The 20,098-nt window shown below is 47.6% G+C and overlaps 1 protein-coding gene across 3 annotated transcripts in view; it reads left to right on the top strand.

The window, feature by feature from the left end:
• The first annotated feature begins 503 nt into the window (after positions 1 to 503).
• HSPA12A (heat shock protein family A (Hsp70) member 12A) overlaps positions 504 to 20,098 on the top strand; it is an 82,596-nt gene continuing 63,001 nt past the window's right edge. For 2 of the 3 annotated variants that reach the window (XM_025194800.1, XM_025194799.1), the window contains exons 1-2: positions 504 to 594; positions 900 to 969. In XM_025194800.1, the coding sequence (XP_025050585.1) occupies positions 942 to 969 (28 nt within the window). In that variant the 5' untranslated portion in view covers positions 504 to 594; positions 900 to 941. Of the gene's footprint in view, positions 595 to 899; positions 970 to 4,113; positions 4,205 to 20,098 lie in introns of those variants that run through there. The other variant, XM_025194801.1, reaches the window with a different exon arrangement.

Genomic DNA, 20,098 nt, shown 5'->3' with positions numbered 1-20,098 from the left:
CCAAGGGTTAGGTTTTAATTCTGTAATCAGCTGCAACACAGTCGAGGAGGCTTCTCCTCCATTATTCACAACACCTACAACTAACTGCGTAACTCAGGCAACATGGCTTGATGGTGAATAGTGTTGTCACTGCCTTGACATTCAGGAAGATATTTGTATCCAACACGTGTTATTTTTACATGGGCATTTTTGTTCCTTCAAGGATCAAAGGAATTTAGTCTGCATGTAATATTTCCTTTACATTACATTGCTTTTTTTTTTTTTTGTTTAGAATATCTAGATGAATAATTTTTAAAGCCCCGGATCAGCTTAATTTCATGTGAATGTTCGTGCTGTTTGAGTCTCTTGTCTCTTCCCATAACATCAGTGAAAGGTGTGTGGGTTCCCATTTTCTCTGATGCTTCATAACAGTGTGAATTTTCAGTCTACCTAAATATAGCATGAAAGCAAACCCGAGGCCAGAAGTTCTCTTCTGCATGTGGTGGAGCAGACAGGATGAGAGGGGAAGTATCAGCCCCTCAGCATGGTGTCTTTGCCTTTCTGGGATGAATGAGGCTTGTGCAGTTGAGGCTCTACAAAACTATCAGCTGATGGGTAATACAAGTGCTGGGAGTTAGGTTCTCTTCAGCTCCTGTCTGTCTACCCTTTGCCAAGGAGAGGATAGCCTCTTTCATTTCCTCTCTTCTTCCTGCTAGCATAGACAGACCCTTGTTGCTGCCTCTTGGAAATGTAGAGCTGAGTCACCCAAATGCACAGCATATTCCCCTGGCAGCACTGGCATTTTAAGCAGAAGTCTGTCTTTCTGGGTGATTATTAAGGTGGCTGTTGCTGTCAGGTCCAGGCCAGATGCACACATTTATAGTCAGTTGGTCATTATAGTATTAACTCTTCTGTTCCAGCTTGTGTTTGGAAGAAAAGAGGCACAAGAGACCACTTCTGCCATGTCTGGGACTTGGAACCACACCAGAGGTAAGAGGAACTGCTTTTCTCCCTGCCTCTGACAGCCACATTGCTTGCATGTAAGGAAGCCCTTGCAGAGCCACATGTCACAGAAGCATTAGTACCAAGGCTGGTGGGAGAAGCATGGGACAAGGGGGGAACAGGAGGCTTGGCCAAAGAGAGAAGGCAATGTGAGCGTGTCTAGGGAAGCTGTCTCCAGAGCTTGCATGAACACTGCTTTCTCCAAGTGGCAGCTTTGGGAGGATTTACCTGGAACTATAACCTAAACCACATAATGGCACTTTTAGGCCATAGTTAGCTACATAGTGCATTTACAGGATTTGGAACAGGGTCCTTCATCATGATGTGTTGCTCTGGGCCAGCTGCCTCCAAAACTGGAAGTAGTGTAGCCACCTCTGCATGGTGTTTTGAGTGGGGTAGTTAGCACTGCCAACAGGACTGGTTTAGGACGCAGCCTATTTGAAGCAGGATCCATGAGGGTGCACTGGAGGAAGGAATGTGGCTTTAGTGAGGATGCAGTGTGTCTACACAGGTAGTTAATGGGGAATCAGTATAGTGCTTTAAAGTGACATCCCATCTTATTCCACACTGACCTCCTGTCCAAGCAACCCTTAGACTCAGTGCTTTTGAAAATATACTTCTAATCTCTCCATTGTCTTGCATCTTGTGTGGTCAGCGATATCTGTGCAAAGTGGACGTAAATACTACTCATTGGAACGGGGAACGTTCAATAGGAACTTTATTTTATCTGGGTGTAAATGGGGTGTAAAGTAGTGGAGGCTCCTGAAAACTTAGAACTCTTCCTTGACCTGCAGATTTATTTGCAGACAAGAGATTAGCCCTAATTTATTTTCTTGTTTCTAAGGGACTCTTATCCAGCATTGACAACTCTTGTGACCATGTCATGAAATACATGATAGTTGGGGCTTGTTAAATCCCCAGCTCCTGGAGTCAAGACATTGTGTTGTGTCAGGGTTCATGGTACTTTGATGAAGAGTTTAGACTTTGGATTGTATAGGATGATTTGAATAGAGGTGATCCTGCCTCAAGCAGGGGTTTGGACTAGATGACCTCTGGAGGTCCCTTCCAGCCCAGCTTCTCTAGGATTACTATGATTACACAAAGCTCAGTTTTCATTTGATAAAAGTAGATTTCCAGCTCTCAGGGCTGCAGAGAACTTGAGGCATGAATCAAGCGCACCCTATAGACTCAGAAGATGAATACAAACCCAAAGACTTATTTTTTGTTCCAACTCATGATTTTGAAGGAGGACAGGCTTTGAATGGGAGCAATCTTCAAATGAGCAGGGTTAGCTCAGCACAGAAAATGCAAATAACCAAGGCAACTTTTGCAAATAAAATCACAGGGCACTTATATACATGCCCGGGGGTGGGAGTGGTGGTGCTTTAATTAGAGCGGGTCTGAAAGTCACTCTTTAAAACACTGCAGCATCTTGTGTATCAGTGTCCCTGTGCTTCAAAATGATAGTTGGGGTGCTTGAACTAAAGCTCATTTGACGAGCTTTAAATAAAGGGCCCCGTCACCATTTTGAAGCGTGGGGACCCTGATACACGAGACGCGGAGGCTGCTGGAGCGTGGTAATTGCCGTGCTTCAGCAGACTCAGTTGAGTCTTCTCTGATGCTCTGAAATTACAGCGCAACAGAGCAGCCTCCATGCTTGTGTACAGGCACCCACAGAGAAATAAAGCTGGACGTACCCTCCAGAGGTCACATCTAGTCCAACCCCCTGCCTGAGGAAGGATCACCCCTATATCCAAACCAGCCCATACAACCCATAATCTAAACTTTACATAAGACTACCCTCAACCCTCACACAACACCGATCTAACACCCTAACCTGCCACCGGTAAAGCAAGGGGACCATGGCAGCCAGTGCCCTGCTTCTACAAAATGTTGTCGAGGTCCCTAGCGAAGGGCCACATCCTTGCTGCAGAGTAAGGCAAGCCTCCCCACCTCCCTCCACAGTTGGTACCAATCTGACCACGGGATAAAATTTCTCCCTGACCCCAAATATGATGATCCGTCTGATCCTGAGCCAGGGCCGGACACAGGCATGGGTGAACTGAGCAGCCACCTGGGGTCTAGACAGCAGTGGTGGCCTTAGGGTTGTCGGGGCCCTGGGCAAGAGAGGCATTTGGGCCCCCTTAGAGGCTTCATTTTGATGACTTATGAGCAAGTCCGACATTTGTTGCAAAATTTTGCCCCCTCCCCAAAGCAAGGGAGTCATTTGGGGCCCCTTAGAGGCTTAATTTTGCCGATTTATAAACCAGTCAGACATCTGCTGCAAAATTTTGCGCCCCCACTAAAGCAAAGGAGTCATTTGGGGCCCCTTAGAGGCTTAATTTTGCCGATTTATAAACCAGTCAGACATCTGCTGCAAAATTTTGCCCCCCCATTAAAGCAAGGGAGTCATTTGGGGCCCCTTAGAGGTTTAATTTTGCCAATTTATAAGCCAGTCAGACATTTGCTGCAAAATTTTGCCCCCCCCCCAGCAAGGGAGTCATTTGGGGCCCCTTAGCACCTCAATTTTGATGACTTGTAAGTCAGCCGGACATCTGCTGCAAAATTTGGGGCCCCCCTGAAGCGTGGGAGCCGTCGCAGAGGACATTCTGGTTTTCTGCTACTCTATTGATACGAAACCTTTATGTCCCCTATTTAGAAAAAAACAGAGGACATAAAATATTTGAGAGGAAAAAATATTTGCCTCTTTCTTCAAGGGAGAACTAGAGGACGTAAAGGCGTTCGGTTTCGTACGACCGCGCCGCCCTCTACGATGGGCACCCTTGGTCGCCCAGTTTGCCACAAAGGGGTCCCCGGACAGGATCACGACTATTATCACCATTTCTGGGGCGACACTAGAAGTTGGCGGGGGGCGAGGGCTGGCCCTGGCTGGGGGTGGGGGACAGCCCCAGCCCCCCCAGCACGGGATGCCTCAGAGGGAGGCTGAGAAACCCGCGGAGATGCGCAGCAGAAAGAGGCTGGGACCTGCCCTGCGCGCATCCTGCATCCCGCATCTCTGCGGCGGGCGGAGGAAGGGAGGGCAGGAGGGAGGGGCGTGGCAGCAGCCCCAGCCCCAGCCCCAGCCCGCACGGCTTTTAAGCGGCGGGGAGGAGCGGCAGCCCTGCCTTGGAGCGGCCCCGCAGGTGAGCGCAGCGCCCTGCCCCCGGGCCAGGCAGCAAAGGGCTGGTTTGTTTTGCAGCCCCAGGCTCTGAGTGCAGCAGAGGTCAGAGAAAAATCTCTTTTTATTTTTTTTACCCCCCCCAATAAAACTCTTGCCAAGGAGGGGCAAGGCTGGGCTGGGGGGGGGGCATCATCTGGGGGCTTCCTGGGACCCGCCGCCCCGGTCCAGGCGCAGAAAAAAAAAGTCAGGGAGCATCCATTTTGGAAAGTCTGGGGGGAAAAAAAAAAAGAAGAAATCCCCTGAGTTGTCAAGTTGACTCACTTTGCTTTGCACGAGCGGTCGCGCGCGGCCTCTCCCCCCTCCCGGGCAGTCCTGCGGGGTTTGTGCAGTCGAGGTCGTGTTAGGGCTGCCCCTGCGGCATCGTTCCCGAAAACCGAGTGGAAACAGAAAGGTGGATTTGCCCTCGTGTGAGATGACGGGAGGTTACGCTGCATTTTTAAAAAAAAATTTTGCCTTCGTGCACAGGGCGTTTCAAGTCTGGTGTTTTGTGATTTGTTTTTTCTTCAGTAACATACTGCTAGGAAGAAGCTGTGCAGGAAGGCGTCTGCTGGAAGAGAGGCTATACCATGAAGCAAAAGCCCAGGTTGTCATAGCACAAATACTAATGTCCTTTCTGGTCTTTCAGGCAGCGAGCAATAAATAAAGGCATCTGGGGGGAGAAATGCTGCTGCCGGAGGAGCTGTGTGTCGGTAGCAGTGCGCAGGCTGCAGAAATGCAGCGCGTGTACCAAAAACGTTGCATACGTTGCTCATCGTTTTTATGGCTACATGTAGCGCAGCACTGCGGTATGTGCAGCTGGCTGGGACGAACCAGCCTCATTTTATTCCTAGAGGGAAGCTGTTGTGTGAAAGCCTCTATTAATGCTGCTATAAGGAAACGCAAGCTATTGGCTCATATTTGAGCGTCACTGATTCAGCAGATGGGGTTTCCTTTAGAGCCGACCGTCTGGTCAGCTTTTAGGCTGAGTGTACGGTGTACGGACCAGGCTCTGCGTTGTACTACGCCGAGGCAGCCTTAGGCGCTAGCTTCCTTACAGCTTGCTGGGCTCAGAGGAATTGATCTATGTAGAGGCACTGGGGTGGGACGTGTCTGGTGTAACAGCTCCTGGGCTGCCACCCTCCTTGCGCCAGTGAAAGGGTGTGGCCAGGATACTCTGAAGCCGTGGCTTGCTGCAGCAGCAGCTGGCTTGGCCCCTTGTGGCCAGCCCGCACATCTTGGAACAGCCTTTGTGCTGCTCAGCTTTGTGCAGGGGGACAGGACTGTTGTCTCAGCTGCGTATGGTCTGGTCCCCTAGGTGTAAGCGGTAGGATTTGATTTAATTCCCTTCTAGAGCAGTGTCATTTTAATTCAAATTCGGGGCATGCATTTAAGAAGTCTTCGAAATCACTTGATCTTTTTCTGTTGCTTCTGGGGGGTGTGTGTGTGTGTGTGTGTGTGTGTGTGTGTGTGTGTGTGTGTGTGATCTGACCTGTCAAACAGTCATCTTACCCACATCATTTTCAGCATGTTCCTCCTATCTCTGCATTCCTTTAATGGCTTGACACTCCTGCTGCATTATGTTCAAGCTTCTTGTCCTTTCCACCAAGAGTTTGCCAAGTCCTCTTCTGACCCTGCACCAGATTTAATGTTTACCAGCTCCCTGTGTACTACCAAGCCTCTTACCAACCTTTGTATCCTCCTATTTCTCCCACCTTCCCTTTTAGCCCACACTCCCTCCTATGCACCAAACTACCATCCTCTTATTGAAATCAACCCTCAACTCACAGCTCTGCAGAGGCTTTCAGAATAACCACTGTCACCTCATTATTGCAGTGGCATCCATGATAGCATCATAGAAAAGGAAGGCTGGAAGGGACCTCAGGTGGTCATGTAGCAGGATCATCCCTGTCTAGACTATACTATATGACTGTTTACCCAACCTGTTCTTAAAACCTTAGGGAAACACCTTTATGCACAACTCCCAGGTATAATGCCTGAAACATCAAAAATGCCCCTTTAACTTGCCACAGCTAAAATAAGGTAACAAGGACACTGTCAGTGTCCTGCCACTGCAAGAGCAGGTAGTCATTTGTTAAATTATGTTCAAGCGATTTAAAGAGGAGGACCAGCCATGGGGTAAAATAACTTCACAATCCCAAATGTGGCAATCTGTGCCTACATTGTGTGTGTACAGGCTAAGGAGATTCCTCCCTGACACTACTTGGACTGCAATGGAAGTGCAGGAGGCAAGAATTCAGACCAGTAGTTTGGTTTCCAAAACCATCATTGGACTAACTCCAGCTATGGGATTTCTACCATTGATTTCAGTGAGAAGTAGTAGTTCTGTCCCAAACTGTATGTTCTTCAGGGCAGGAGCCATGCCTATGGATGTTTTGACAGGGCTGAGCTGATGCTCAATAAATAATAATGGAAGTAAAGTAATTTAAGGACACTGTATTATGATTAGAAGAGCAATGAGCTTAATGAAGCATGCCCCAGCAACATTGTGGGGAAGCTGTTGGCTATATTTTTTGTGTGTCTTATTTAATTTGACAATTGCTGTGCATCTTTTAGTAAGTACCTTATGGCCCTCTGTATTTAACAAAGTTTTGGTCCATCCATGGGTGATTTTTGTTGTCTTGCTTGTTTGGCGCGCGCCACTTTTCCACATGAAAATTTTGCTACGGTAAAGAAGTGTTGGAAGTAATTGGAAAGACTCTAAATCATTGATCAACACTCAGGCCTACATAGCTCAAATTCATCAAGTCAAGGGCGTAAAAGTGTTGCATAACATTAGTAATGAGAGGGTGCTAGGGCTGACAGATAGACAAGCTCTAACCCTGAACTGTACACGATACAGCTGCTTTGTATGACCACAGTCATGGGCCCTAAGTAGTGGGGTCATGACTTTGGAAAATGTTAAGTCTTATAAAGCCTCTGTGAGACTCCTGTAAGTGGTGTAGGGGTGTCCATGCTCCCTACTTGTCACCACCTCACATAATCCCGTGGGTCCTCCAAGCTTCCCTACCATGTGATAGGGGACCAGAGCAGTTTCAGGGTGAAAAGGGATACCATGGGTATCTTTGGTATTTGCATTTCTCAATATGCCCAGCAGTCTTCTGCTACAGTTGAGTTTCTCACTGAAAGAGCCTGTTCCCATAAACTCTATTCACAAGAGTAAATCATACTCGGACAAACAGTCCAGTTGAAGGGAGTGGAATTATTCATCCGGTTCTATAGACACTCAGGAGAAGAATCAACAATCAGTCTCATGCTTTGGTCAGAAAGGATCTATACACAACCCTAATGGTGCATAATATAGTAAATATGGCATCCTTGCTGTGGTAATGAGTATCATAGCATTATGCATAAATATATATATATCAACAGACATTTTAATTGTGCTATAAGATCCCTTTATAACAGAGAAGGCAATGTTTTAGAATTAGGTTGGCCACTGTGAACTGGTTGAATGGATAATGCAACAGGAAATTCCTCCACAGTTTGGTTCAGAGGGATTTTTTTTTTAAAAAAAGGTTATCACATGAGGGAAAAGTAAAATGCTGTCAGTTCTAAAAAAAAAAGTAGGCACTAAAATACTCCCTTTTCTCCCTTTACAAAAATGACTCTAACCAGATGAAAGAGTGTCCTCAGGATAGAAGGCCTTTTGTCTGTGTCTGCTGAGTGCCATTATTTAGGACTATATAAGGGTGGGTCAAGGACATCTGAGCATTGCTTTTTGAAGTTATCGAGTCCTATCCTCCAATGCCAGGCACCCCATGTACCATTGTGGTCTGATAGTAGTGATAGCCACTTTATACTCAGTGGCTCAGACCCTTGGCCTTGTAGTAGCTGATTGCACTCCTGTGGTGGCTCAAGGCAGCTCAAAAGCCAATTTGAATGGCAAGCAGAGGAGTCATCCTGCCACCTCCCCTTCTGGCAGACAAGCTTCCTTGGGTAAACGTGATATCTTTTATTAGATCAGCTAAATAGTGGAAAAATTGTTCTTTGCAAGCTTTCAGGTACAAACACCCTGCTCCAAGCAGAGGGAGAGTCTACAGTTGTATTGTGCTCTCCTGGATAGGATAGAAGCCAGATAGTTGGTCTAATAAAAGATCTTACATCTACCCAAATAACCTTGTCTGCCAGTGTCCTTAGACCAAAATGGCTACAACCAACACTTCCCCTTTGGGTTATCCACACAAGAGGGTATAGCTGGGGAAGAGGGGGGTAGTTGACTGTATACTCCAGCAGTCCTTGGCTTTCCAATCAGCTCCTCTGAGCCATGGGTATCTGGAAATAACTTAGGCAGCTATGGCATTGCGATAAACTCATATTCATCTTGGAGTCACAGTTGACTCAAAGATGAATACGAGTCGACAATGTGGCGAAGTGATCAACAGAGCTAACTGCCCTCTGTCATGCATTAGCAGGTGCATCACAAACAGGTCTAAGAAGGTGAGACTTTCCTCTGTGTGGCATTGGTGAGGCCGCAGCTGGAGTACTGCGTCCAGTTCTGGGCACCGCACTTCAGGAGGGATGTGGATAATCTTGAGAGGGTCCATAGGAGGGCTACTCATATGGTTAGGGGCCTGCAGGAAAGTTCCTACGAGGAGCGATTGAGAGACCTGGATCTCTTCAGCCTCTGTAAGACAAGGCTGAGAGGGGATCTGGTGGGTATCTACAAATTTGTTGTGGGGGAGAGGCGGGGTAGCAAAGAATAGGAGATACCTGTTTACCAAGGCGCCCCTTGGAGTAACTCGAAACAACAGTCACAAACTGATGGAGAGCAGATATAGATTAGACATTAGGAAGACCTTCTTTATGGTAAGGGTTACCAGAATCTGGAATGGGCTTCCAGGGGAGGTGGTGCTCTCCCCTACCTTGGAGGTTTTTAAGAGGAGACTGGAAAACACCTGGCCGGGTCATCTGACCCCAACTCTCTTTCCTGCCCAGAGGCAGGGGGGCAGACTCAATGATCTTCCGAGGTCCTTTCCAAACCTAAAAATCTATTAAATCTATGGAATTATACCAGGAGCCAGACCAGTTTCTTGCAGCTTCCAGGATTCGAGGGCCACAAAAGTGACTTGGACTATTGAGCTTGCTGCGTCCTCAGCAGTAAACATATTTTAGCCACTGTAGAGGTTATGACACACTTTGCACAGGTGAATATTACTATGTGCAGAGAGTAAGGCAGTGAAGAATCAAGACCAAGTGTCTTACAAAATTGTATCAGGTCTAGAATTTGGCTAGAAGTTTCCTGTGCTGCAGGGGTGCGGGTTCACCGAGTACTTTAACAGCAGCTAAGTTTAACTAGTCCATTCTTATTTCTGTACAGAAATTTTTGCACATTTTTACCTTGTTTAGCAACTAAAAGGAACAAAAGGTATAATAACCTTTTTTTTTTTTTTTTTTTTTTTTTTTTTTTTTTTTGCTGATGTAAGAATCATAAGATGTCCACTCTGTATACTATTCAATGAAGCATGGAAAATATGCAGTAATACTTTGAAACCCCAGATGGAACTTGTTAAACATGCAAAGTATTATCTCATTTGTTTCCTGCCAGACAGTTATGCCAGGGGAAACCTCAGGTGGCCAAGAAGTCAACTACAAGGGCCCTTAGAGCTGCTGGAACAGTACAAAATATGTGTATTTGGGGTAAGGTTCTGATGCATACCATGTGATACTGGATATTTTACAAGTTCCTAGTAGTCGCTTTGCTCGGTAAACTACACTTCTGCCTTTGTGTGGTACATCACTAAGTCTTCGCAATACGCGATGAGGGGATGTTTGCAAAACACCTCTCCAACACTTTGCTGTGTTTTACTCTTCAAAATCCTTCTTTTGGGCTCGCCTGTTTCTTTTTGTCAAAGAAGAACTGGAAGTCTACCCTGCCAGAGCATTGTTTCTGTAGGGAGGACATTTGACAGTCACACAAGATGCTACCCACCTCTGTTCTTCCCAGCAGGGGATAGCATGCAACCTGTGCAGCGCTCCAAGCCTTTTGGTAAACCTGGGGGAGAATCCTGATCCCCGCACACCCATTGTGTTATCACTAGACTGCATGCCACAGATTACCTTGACTTCAAGACAGCACACTGTTCAGTTTACACAAAGCTACTGAAAACACCTTACTCAGAGCTCTCTTTAAGAGCGAGTCCTTGCCAGTTAAAAGGCTTTTGCCTATCCCTACTATTCCTTCTACAAGTAATTCCCTAAAGAGCCTGGTGTCAGCTCCAATGAGTTGTTTTGTATATCCTGGTGATTTTTAAAGTTACTTCTAAAATTGCTAGATGGACCTTTAAATGATGCAGAGTTCTGATGGGCAGCCAGAAGTGTGGCTCCTTAGTTGAACCTGAGGATGTCTTTACTGCACCCACCAAGTCCCATACTTCTCCGTGCTGAAACAGCCCTCTCCCACCATCAGCTGCCCTTCTTGCAGAAGTGTTCTTGGGGCAAGAGTGGTAGAGGCCTCCTGCTGTTCCCTGCCAGTAAAAAACCAGCCTGAGGATATCCATTGCAACCCACACTCTTCTGGGAACATCATGCCTTTCCTTCAGAGTAGGGGGTACACCCCCTGCCTTTTCCTTCTCTCCATTGTGGCCTTCCCCCAGCTTCTCATGCCATCGAGGAATGGGCAAGGGGGACACTTTAGCAGCTTGTGTCTCCCAGAATGCACCTGGCTCTCCTTACTGATACATTGCCACGTGATCCTATGTATCTACATCCTCCATTTCTCCCCACCCTCCCAGCCCATTTGATGGAGACCTGGGAGAACGCAGAGAACTGGGTTTTTCCAGCTCGTGCTTGGGGCTCATCTGGTTTTCTGTACCACCAGGTAATGAGAGCTTAAAATAAGGTGTGTCCTTGAAATCCCCTACTACTTGGATGGAAACGCGCATTCTTACTTTGTCTGCTGACCGTTTGTTTTTTTGTATTTCAACTGAGCTCAAGGATTTTTGATTTTCTGTCTTCTCTTAAAAATCAGAATTTCTGTGGGTAGGCCAGGCTGACTGGAAAATAGCCCTGTTTCCCTGTACCAAATAGATCTAACAAATCTAACACCTCTGTCTTAAGTTTCCATGGATACCTTAGTAGAGTGCACACATTTTAATTAAAACAGTAGGGAGTACAGTTTACAAAGGCTTCCAGTATTGTCATAATGGAACAAGAAATAACCCTTCTTAATAGCTCCCCCACTTAGTCAGCCCTGTTCCCTTTATGCTTTTAGGCTTATATGCACCTTCTGGGGACTGTGCACTGTCTGTCCCCAACTACAAAGGTGTAACTCTCATCCAAGTACTCAATATTTGATTGATGAGTTTTGGCCTCCACATGATGTGTACATGCAGCTAAGGTACTTTGATGCTATGGTGGAGGGTACCAATCTGAGAACCTAGATTTTGCTCAATGACATACAGCAGCTTTAATTCCTAGAATATTCTTCTGTGTGCCTTAAAATCTGCTATCCTGTGCCACTGCACTGTGCATTTTAATAATCCCCTTTCTTCTGTGATCTGGGCTCATTAATACCAGGTGTAACCAAAATAGCACTCGTTTCCAAAATCTCCCAATTGCTGAAAAAGGTTAGTATAGTAAACATCATAGAATAAAGAAAACATTGTGTAGCTCTTACTTTCGTTATGAGAAGTTATTCAGATCCTAAATTGCCAGTCCTAGTCTCTGCTGGCTCTACTAATGAATTCATAAATTTGATGCCATCCTTGCAGTTCTGCAACTACTTGTGCTCTCTTAGCTCCCATCTTCAAGCAAATATAAGCTGTATACTAGGGCTGTGTGAAATTTCACTGGCTGTTTCATTTCAATGCTGTTTCGACTTGTTTCGAGCTCAAAACAGCAACGTTGAAATGAAACGAAAGGCTTCGAAACAGCCTCCAAATGAAACAAGGGCATTCAAAATGTTTTGAGTTTTGAAGCTGGGTTTGCTTGCAGGGAAACAGAAAGTAAGGAGAGAGAGGGGGAAAGGGGGCAGGACTTCTCTGACGGTGACTGTGCAGCTGGCCAGTGACTGTCATCCTTTCCTGAGGTCCCCTCCAATCCCAGCGCTCTGGGGGAGGGATGGAAAAACAGCATAAAAGCAGCATTGTTTGAGCTAAGCTTTCTCTGTGCCTTCACACTTCCAAGTGACACAAGTTTTACTCTGAACAGTTTGAGGTGCAGTTTCTCAGAAACCCTGGCACCTATATCCTTGAAACATAGCAGGCTTCGTGGTCTCGGCAGGGGCTACCATGCCTGCAGTTTTCACCCCGCTGTGCCTTCACACACACGTGACATGAGTTTTGCTTTCAAGAATTTGAAGTGCAGTTTGCCAGATACCCCTGCACCTATCTCTTTGAAACGTGGCAGGCTTCATGGCCTGAGAAGGGGCTACCATCCCTGAAAGTTTCATTCAAATCAGGCAAGAAATGATAAAGTTATAAGCTGTTTTGTGCTTTCCCATTATAGGCTGTGGGCAAAACATCGAAATAGCGAAACAGTTTCAACAAAACAAAACGGAGCAGTGTTTTCAAAACTGAACGAAACGCTGTCCTGTCGAAACGGCGAAGCGGAAGTCGAAATGGACCGGTGCTGTTTCGCACAGCCCTACTGTATAGCTTGGGAGAAAATACCAAGTCTAGTGCCATCCATCACGGGGCTGACAATTTGTTGCTTGTGTATTTTACTGTTTCTCACAGCCAGGCTGTATCTCTGTGGGACTCGGCCTACTTCCCTCTTTCCTATGATTGTTGTGTTTTTGGTCTGGTCTCAAGACCGTGGTATCCCTAAGGATGGTCCGTAGTAGTCTTGATACAGTTTCTAGGAGTTCCCAACAAATATACATATTTAAGAAACTATAGTCACTGGGATTAGCCTATTTCCTGCATCATTTTTTTGGTACAAGTCTAGCAAGCTTGTTGACAGCTAGGTAACGAAAAGAATAAGCAATATACTCGGAGCACTGTTCTGTTTTTGTGCACTAGGTATATTTTTCTTTCTCCAGACCCCAAATACTCTTGCTTTGTATGTATGGCCAGGTGCAGTTGTTATACTTCTTGCGTGGGAAGTGCACAGAAAGCTATAGCCGTAACTAAATAGGTCGTCAAGGCACATAGAGCACTGTAAAAATGGTGGATCCTGCTCTACGATAACTCTGAATGGATGTGGTATCGGACTTCAGCGCTGTAGATTAGAGCGTTGTGATGAACATCTGTACTAGATCCCTTTGCAACTTGTGTTAGGGCGCATTCTGCTGGCAACCCATGGGGCTTTGTGGCATCCCATCCCATGGGGCTTTGTGGCCTCAGCCAGAGCTTGTCTGGTCTGCCCAAGCAGTGGGCTGGCCCTGCCCCCCCGGGCTGTCACTGACCAGAGCCAGCAAAGCCTCTGTCCCCAAGCCTGCCCACATCGTCCCTTCAGTTAGCATAGATCAACCCACACAAAGAAAACTGCTTTTTGCTGAATTTCTCTTATTGCATATTGTCATGGGTGCAGTTGAGCAAGTGCTGAATGTGATTCAGCTGCTATTTTAGGTTCAAAGAAACTAGGGTCACTTCTGCTCACAGTTAACCTGTCTTAAGAATTTATTCATCTGTACTGATGTCTGGAAATGGGCAAGTTCCCTAATGGATGTGAGTTGTGTTTAACTCCTGGCTATTTACCGTGGTTCAGAATGGCATCAAGATAAATTTGGTAAAGAAAATGTAACCCCGGCCTCTGTTACACTGTCAAAATGTATGTGCTTTTCAAATGTTGTTACCGAGTCCCCGTTGCAGATGGGAACCCTAGCTCCTGTTACTGTATAAAAATACTTGAACATGTCCAAAAGGTACAGCAGCACACCAACACATACTGCTATGTAGCATCACTATTTCCTAGCTTGTCAATAATATCAATCATTAGTTTGTTACCATACAAGCCTGCAGCACGCTGGCTGAGAATCACTGCTCTAAGGTGCAACCCTACTTTATCTTCTGCCTCTGAAGTAGATGGCATGCTCCTAATGGCCTCGTTTCCTATGCAAAATATAGATGGTGTGTGCGTGTGTGTGAATTTATATATAAAAGCTCTTCTGCTAAAATATATTGATATCAGTTGAAATGCTTTAACCGAAAGGCTTTTGGAGTCTCCCTTTTTTTCCTGGTAAAAGTATTTTCTAAGGGCTATGTTTTAATTTGGATCAAAATATCAGCGTACTGCTTCCAGCTTGTCATGATGCTTCTGGAAGCCCTGATATTTTACTTTGAGTCTTGTACTTAAGGTGAGGCAGTGTCTCAGTAACGAGAACAGCAGCCTAAATGCAACAGAATATTATAGTTTTTCTGCATCAATACAACTGTTGCCAGCTGTTTACTGTATGGATGCTTGGAAAACAGATCCTGCATTTTCTCTTGTGCTACCACCACCAGGAAGATGAAATATGATGAGTACTAGGCCTGTGCAAAGCAGCTAGTATTCACTTCGTATTCGGATTGGGCCCATTTGGTTCAATTTGGTGATTTGAATCACTGTCCCAAATCTATTTGACCGAATCTGATTCGGACATTCGGCTGCTGCCGAATCTTCAGATCACACAGGCCCCATCCCCCACCCACTCTCAATAGCTGCCCCGCCTGCCCCAGCTCCTGGCTCTTTGAAAAAAACAAAAAGCCTGCACTCACCAGCTGCCTGACAGGGGCAGTGATCCCCGCTGCCCCCCACTGCACCACGCCATATGGGTGGCTCTGCCATGAGTTCCCCCAACCCAGCCCCCCACATGGCTGCCCTGTCCACCCTAGCTCTGGCCCTTCAAAAAAAAAGTCCCGAACTCACCGGTTCCAGCCCAGCGGTGGGGGGCCATCCCTGCTGCCCCTCACTGCCCCGTGCTGCATGGGGGGCTCTTCACAAGTAGCCAGAAGCCCCAAGGCCACTGCAGGAGCTGGTGAGTTCAGAAGGGTTTTTTCGGGGGGAGGTTTCTTAAAGGGCTGGCAGCTGGGGTGGGCAGGGCAGCCATGGGGCGGGGGGGTCAGGAGGCTCATGACAGCCCCCCACACAGCATGGGGCAGTGGGGGGCATCAGGGATTGCCTCCCTGCCGGGCAGCAAACAGTGAGTGGGGACTTTTTTTTAAAGGGCCGGGAGCCAGGGCAGGTGGGGCAGCCATGGGGGGGCTGGGACAGCGGTCGAGGGGAGCTCAGGGGTGCTGAGGGAGCAGGCAGGGGATGGGGCCTGGCAGGGGTTAAGTGATAAGATATTGTTATAAGTGATCAGATAAGTGAACTGGTCTATGCTCATAACAGAATAGAAGTTCAGCACACAGCGGGGGCATCCACACAAGCGCACATGTGCATCTTGCAGCATCTCAAAGCCCTTTGAGACACTGCAAGAGGCATGTGTGGAAATGAGAAAGCATTTCCCAGGCTGCAAATTTGCAGTGTGGGGGCAAAATTAGGGTGAAAAAAAAAACTGCGTTGGAAAAGAGTGAGGCAGGGCATGGTCCCAGATCGTGTCCTGAGGCAACCGGAGGCTCGGTCCTCCACGGAGTCTCTCTGGTAGCCTGCCAGTGTGTCTCTGTGTTGACCCTTTCCCCAATGCTGAAGCACACTGCCTGCAGTGACCAGGACCTGGGCTCTGTGCCGGGTAAGTAAGGGATGAAGGGAGCTGGAGGAGCTAGGGGGATTACTGAGGGTGCAGGGGACCATGGGAGCGCAGTTTGGGAGAGATGGGTCCGCTGGCTGCCCTCCCCCGCATGGCTCCAGCCCCCGCCCCCCGCTCACCCCGCCACCGGAAGCGGCCCCCCCGCTTGCCTCCCTGCTCAGCTGCAGCCTCCTTGCTTGGCTCCAGCCCCCCCACTCAGCCTGCGGCGCCCGCTGTATGCTCCCCACCTTGTTGCCCCCTGCCTCCCCCCCTGCTGCCAGGTAGCCGCACAGCCTCTGCCACAGTGCGCTTCTGTGGCCTGGCTCTGCAAGGCACGGCATGGGACCTTGTGCTTTTGGGCAGCTCTGAGCTGTCACCCAAGGCTGCGCGCCACTGCGGGGACCACCAGCAACACTGGCCTGGGTCCTGCGTGCAGGAGCCCTGCACCATCCAGCTGGGCTGCTTCTGTGCATGCAGGACCTGGGCCAGTGTGGCTGGCGGTTCCCACAAGTGGCACGTAGCCCCAGGTGACAACCCGGAGGTACCCAAAAGCACATGGCCCTGCACCACGCTGAACCAGGCCATAGCACTGCAGTGCGGCAGAGGCCACGTGGATACCTGGTGGCTGGGGCTGAGCTGCGCTGCCTCCCGCCATGCAGGGGGCTGTGCCACAAGGCCAAGAGCACAGCTGCTGTTGCTGGTAAGCTGTGGGGGGGTTGGAGCTGGGCGGGGGCAAGTGAGGAGTCTGCAGGCAGGAAAGGAGCATGTGGGAAGGCTGCAGCCAGGTGGGGGGCGAGCAAAGAGGCTGCAGGCGGGTGGGGAGCGCACATGGGGGCTGCAGGTGGGCGGGAAGCATGCAGTGGGGGTGGCTGGGGGACCCACCCCTCCTGAGCTGCCCCCCCTATAGTCCCCCACACCCTCAGTAGTCCCCCTCCGCTCCTCCAACCCCCTGCTTACCTGGCACGGAGCTCAGGTCCCAGTCGCTGTGACCCCTGTGGGGAGCATGTGGCCCCTGTGGATGGGCACTCCATGAGGTGTCCAGGGGGGTTGGTCTCTGCAGGGGACAGAGGACCCACCCCTCCTGAGCCCCCTCCACACCCACACTCCCCACACAATCCAACCACAAACCCCACTCCCCCAAGCCACCCCCAAAAACCTCTCACCCACATTCCTGGCCCTGTGGGGCAGGAGTGAGGAGAATGGGGCAGGGGGGGTAAGTTGTGGGTTGAGAGTGAGGGGCAAGGGCAGGGGCAGGGCAGTGGCATATCAGTGCTGCTCAACACTGCACATCCTGCTGAGCGAAGGGGGTAGGGGCAGCTCTGATTTTTCTGACAGAGTAGCCCCAAGTAAATGCCAAACTGTATAGATAATTAGAATATGTTTTATTATGATGATAGAGGCACTGGCAGGCTTCCAAGTTGCTTTACACTTGTAAATATATCAATAAAACAATGCCCAACTGATCTCTGTGTGTGTGTGTGTGTACACACATAGAAAAAAATCACAGAGTCAGCTGACTTTGATATTCAAGTATTTGGGTACAACACAACAGTCAGTTTCTAGGAGTTAATTTTACTTCATCCTTTGCGGGGATTATCTCACAGTAACGCCTCCTCTGGCCTCCATGCTACAAGGGTAATCCCAAGAGTTCACAGTCTTTCATTCACCGTCCGTTTGCCAACAGTAGGCAGGACCATCACCCTAGGTTGTGGAAGCGTCTGCTCTTTTCATGATTGGGATCTTTCCTTGTTGAAAGTGTATCGCTAAAGCAAGTGCATCTCTTATCAGCTCCAAACTATTGACCTGATCGAAAAAACAAGGCTGTCAGTCTTATCTAACAATTCCCTTTTTATCTTTTTTCTTTAAGTTGCTGCTTTCTTCCTTTGAAAGCTTGTGACGTGAGATGCATTCAGTGACTCCCCCTGGAACCTTTTCTGTGTGTTGTTCAGCAGCACATCTTGCCAGCTGAGCTATTTCTTTCATTTGTCTGGTCAAAATCTTCCTTAGAAGACTTAATGCTCTTATTTGGGGTTGAGGGAACCTCATGCCAGCATTGAAGAAGTACGTGGTACTTTGCTGTTTGAAACAAGCAATTCCCCTTATATGTGAAGCAGAAAATTTTTGCTGGTGGCCTAGCATATAACAAGAAAATGAGAAAAAGGAAAAAACAAGGAAAAAATAAATCTAATAAAGGAGAGGAAATTCTGTGCATTTGGTTAAAGAATGCATACCTAGCATTTGCATCATTGCCATTACTTTTGCCTGTCAAGTTAGAAGTAATTTTTTTTCCTGAGGCATTTGTAAGCTTACTATTTTAAAGTAGTCATCAAGAATAAAATTCCTAAAGACTCTACAGCTTATGATAAATGGTATCTGTCATAGTGAAAAAAGCATTAATTTCTCTGCAGCTTCATTACTAGAACACAGGGGGGTTGCTGGATAGCAAAGAAACAGAATATGACTAAAAAGGGGGACTCTAAAACCTAACTTTATGAAGAGTTGTACAGAATTTAATAGACAATAATGGGGAATCTCTTTAGGATCATTATCATTCAGAAAGTATCATTATGCCCCTTTATAAATTGATGGTGGGGCTGCACCTTGAATACTGTGCCCATTTCTGGTCCCCCACACCTCAAAAAGGATCTGGAAGGACTACAGAAGGTCCCGAAAAGGGCAACAAGACCGATTAGCGGTATGAAGGGGCTTCCATATGAGGAGACACTAAAGAGACTAGGTCTATTCAGCTGAGAAAAGAGACACTTGAAGGAGGGGCATGATAAGTGTTTACAAAATACTAAGAGGCAAAGAGAAAGTAAATACAGGTTTATTATTTATTTTGTCAGAATCCAAGTATTAGGGGTCACAAACCGAAACTAGTAGGTAGTAAGTTTAAAACTAATGCAAGGAAGTTCTTTTCCCACATTAGCGTGTCATTAAAGCGTGGAGCTCATTGCCCCCAGATGTTGTGGAAGCTGACAGTGTAGCCAGATTCAAACAGGGGTTGGACAGATTCCTGGAGGAAAGGGGCCGCAGGAGCTGTTGAGCATGGGAGTGAGGGATACAGCCTCCGAATCAGGACTGCAATGCTGGAGGCTGCAAGTGAGAGAGGAACAGTGGAGAAAAGTCCTGCTCAGACCCAGGTCACTCTCTCTGTCAGCATCCACTCTCTGCTTCTGTGTGACAGGATGCTAGGCAAGATGAACCTATGGGCTGACCCAGTAAATGGCAAGTCTTATGTTCTTATGGATTACAGTATCCAGTTGCCCATCAAGAATGACGGGGGGCATGCACAGAGGCCTGTGTCCGGCCCCTGTGTTTTGGTTCTGGCCCTGCTCCCCTGTCCCCAGTCCGGGCTCATTCCCACCCCGCTTCCCCAGGCCGCCCTCCCCCTCCCCTGCCCTGCTCGCCAATCAGTGTGCGAATAAAGCATTACAGACAGACAGACTAAGGCTTTTATAATATTAGATTTATTCATTTTGGATCTGACCATTCTGTACATTTTACTAGAAAACTGTAGCTCTGTGTCACCATTGTTGAATTCTGTAGCATGCGTCTAAAAGCCAGTAGAAAGGATATATTTTCAAATTAAATTCCACCCTATCTCCCTTCATTGTCAACCTCTACATCAGGACTATGGAGAGGTGGAGAAAGGCTACAGTTTGCCTCAATTCACAGAACTAGGTAGTCTCATTGCATGGCTGTCAGAGCGCTAGCAATAGGCCAGCTCTTGGATGCTGAACAGAAAGCACAAACCCAGCTCAGGCAAGACGGGGGAGATGCTGGTGTAGAGGTGACTATTTAGTTTTGATGGTGTCCTCCCTGTCCATCTCCCTTGCCATTCATGAGATGTCAAAGCCTCCGTATCCTGTCTTAGTCATTGCTTAGCCTGCATGCTCAGACAGCATTAGGAGTTAGCCTTTTCCCCTTTTGCAGCTGGCTAGGGAAATCTTTCCTTAACCCCCAGATGAGGATCTGGCCACATTGATCCATCTGCCTGCCAGTTGGAGAGGACTGCTGGGACCTCAAATGCCTAGGGCTGAACAGGGATGTGGTGCCAGGGCTCCAGCCTGTGGAAAATGTGGCTGCTCATCTTCCCAAGGAGTGCATCTCTCAGGAGGTGTGTAATGTCAGTGATCTTTCTATTTACTGTCAGCCTTCTGAATTAGGGATAACGAGATACACAGAGTTAGATGTCATCACTGGCCCAGAAGCATGTTCTAATTAGAAAATTGGAAGTTAAAAAACAAATTGGTTTTGATTTGGAAGAAAAACCATTCAAATTTTAGCACTGGTATGCACTGCTGTTTTACCAGTCAGGGGCTTGGGGTTAAGAAATGAAGATA

This window comes from Alligator sinensis, unplaced genomic scaffold, assembly GCF_000455745.1.
Source record: "Alligator sinensis unplaced genomic scaffold, ASM45574v1 scaffold1374_1, whole genome shotgun sequence".
NCBI lineage: Eukaryota > Metazoa > Chordata > Crocodylia > Alligatoridae > Alligator > Alligator sinensis.
Note: the sequence above shows the minus strand (reverse complement) of the source record. Positions and strands in the feature narration are given on the sequence as shown.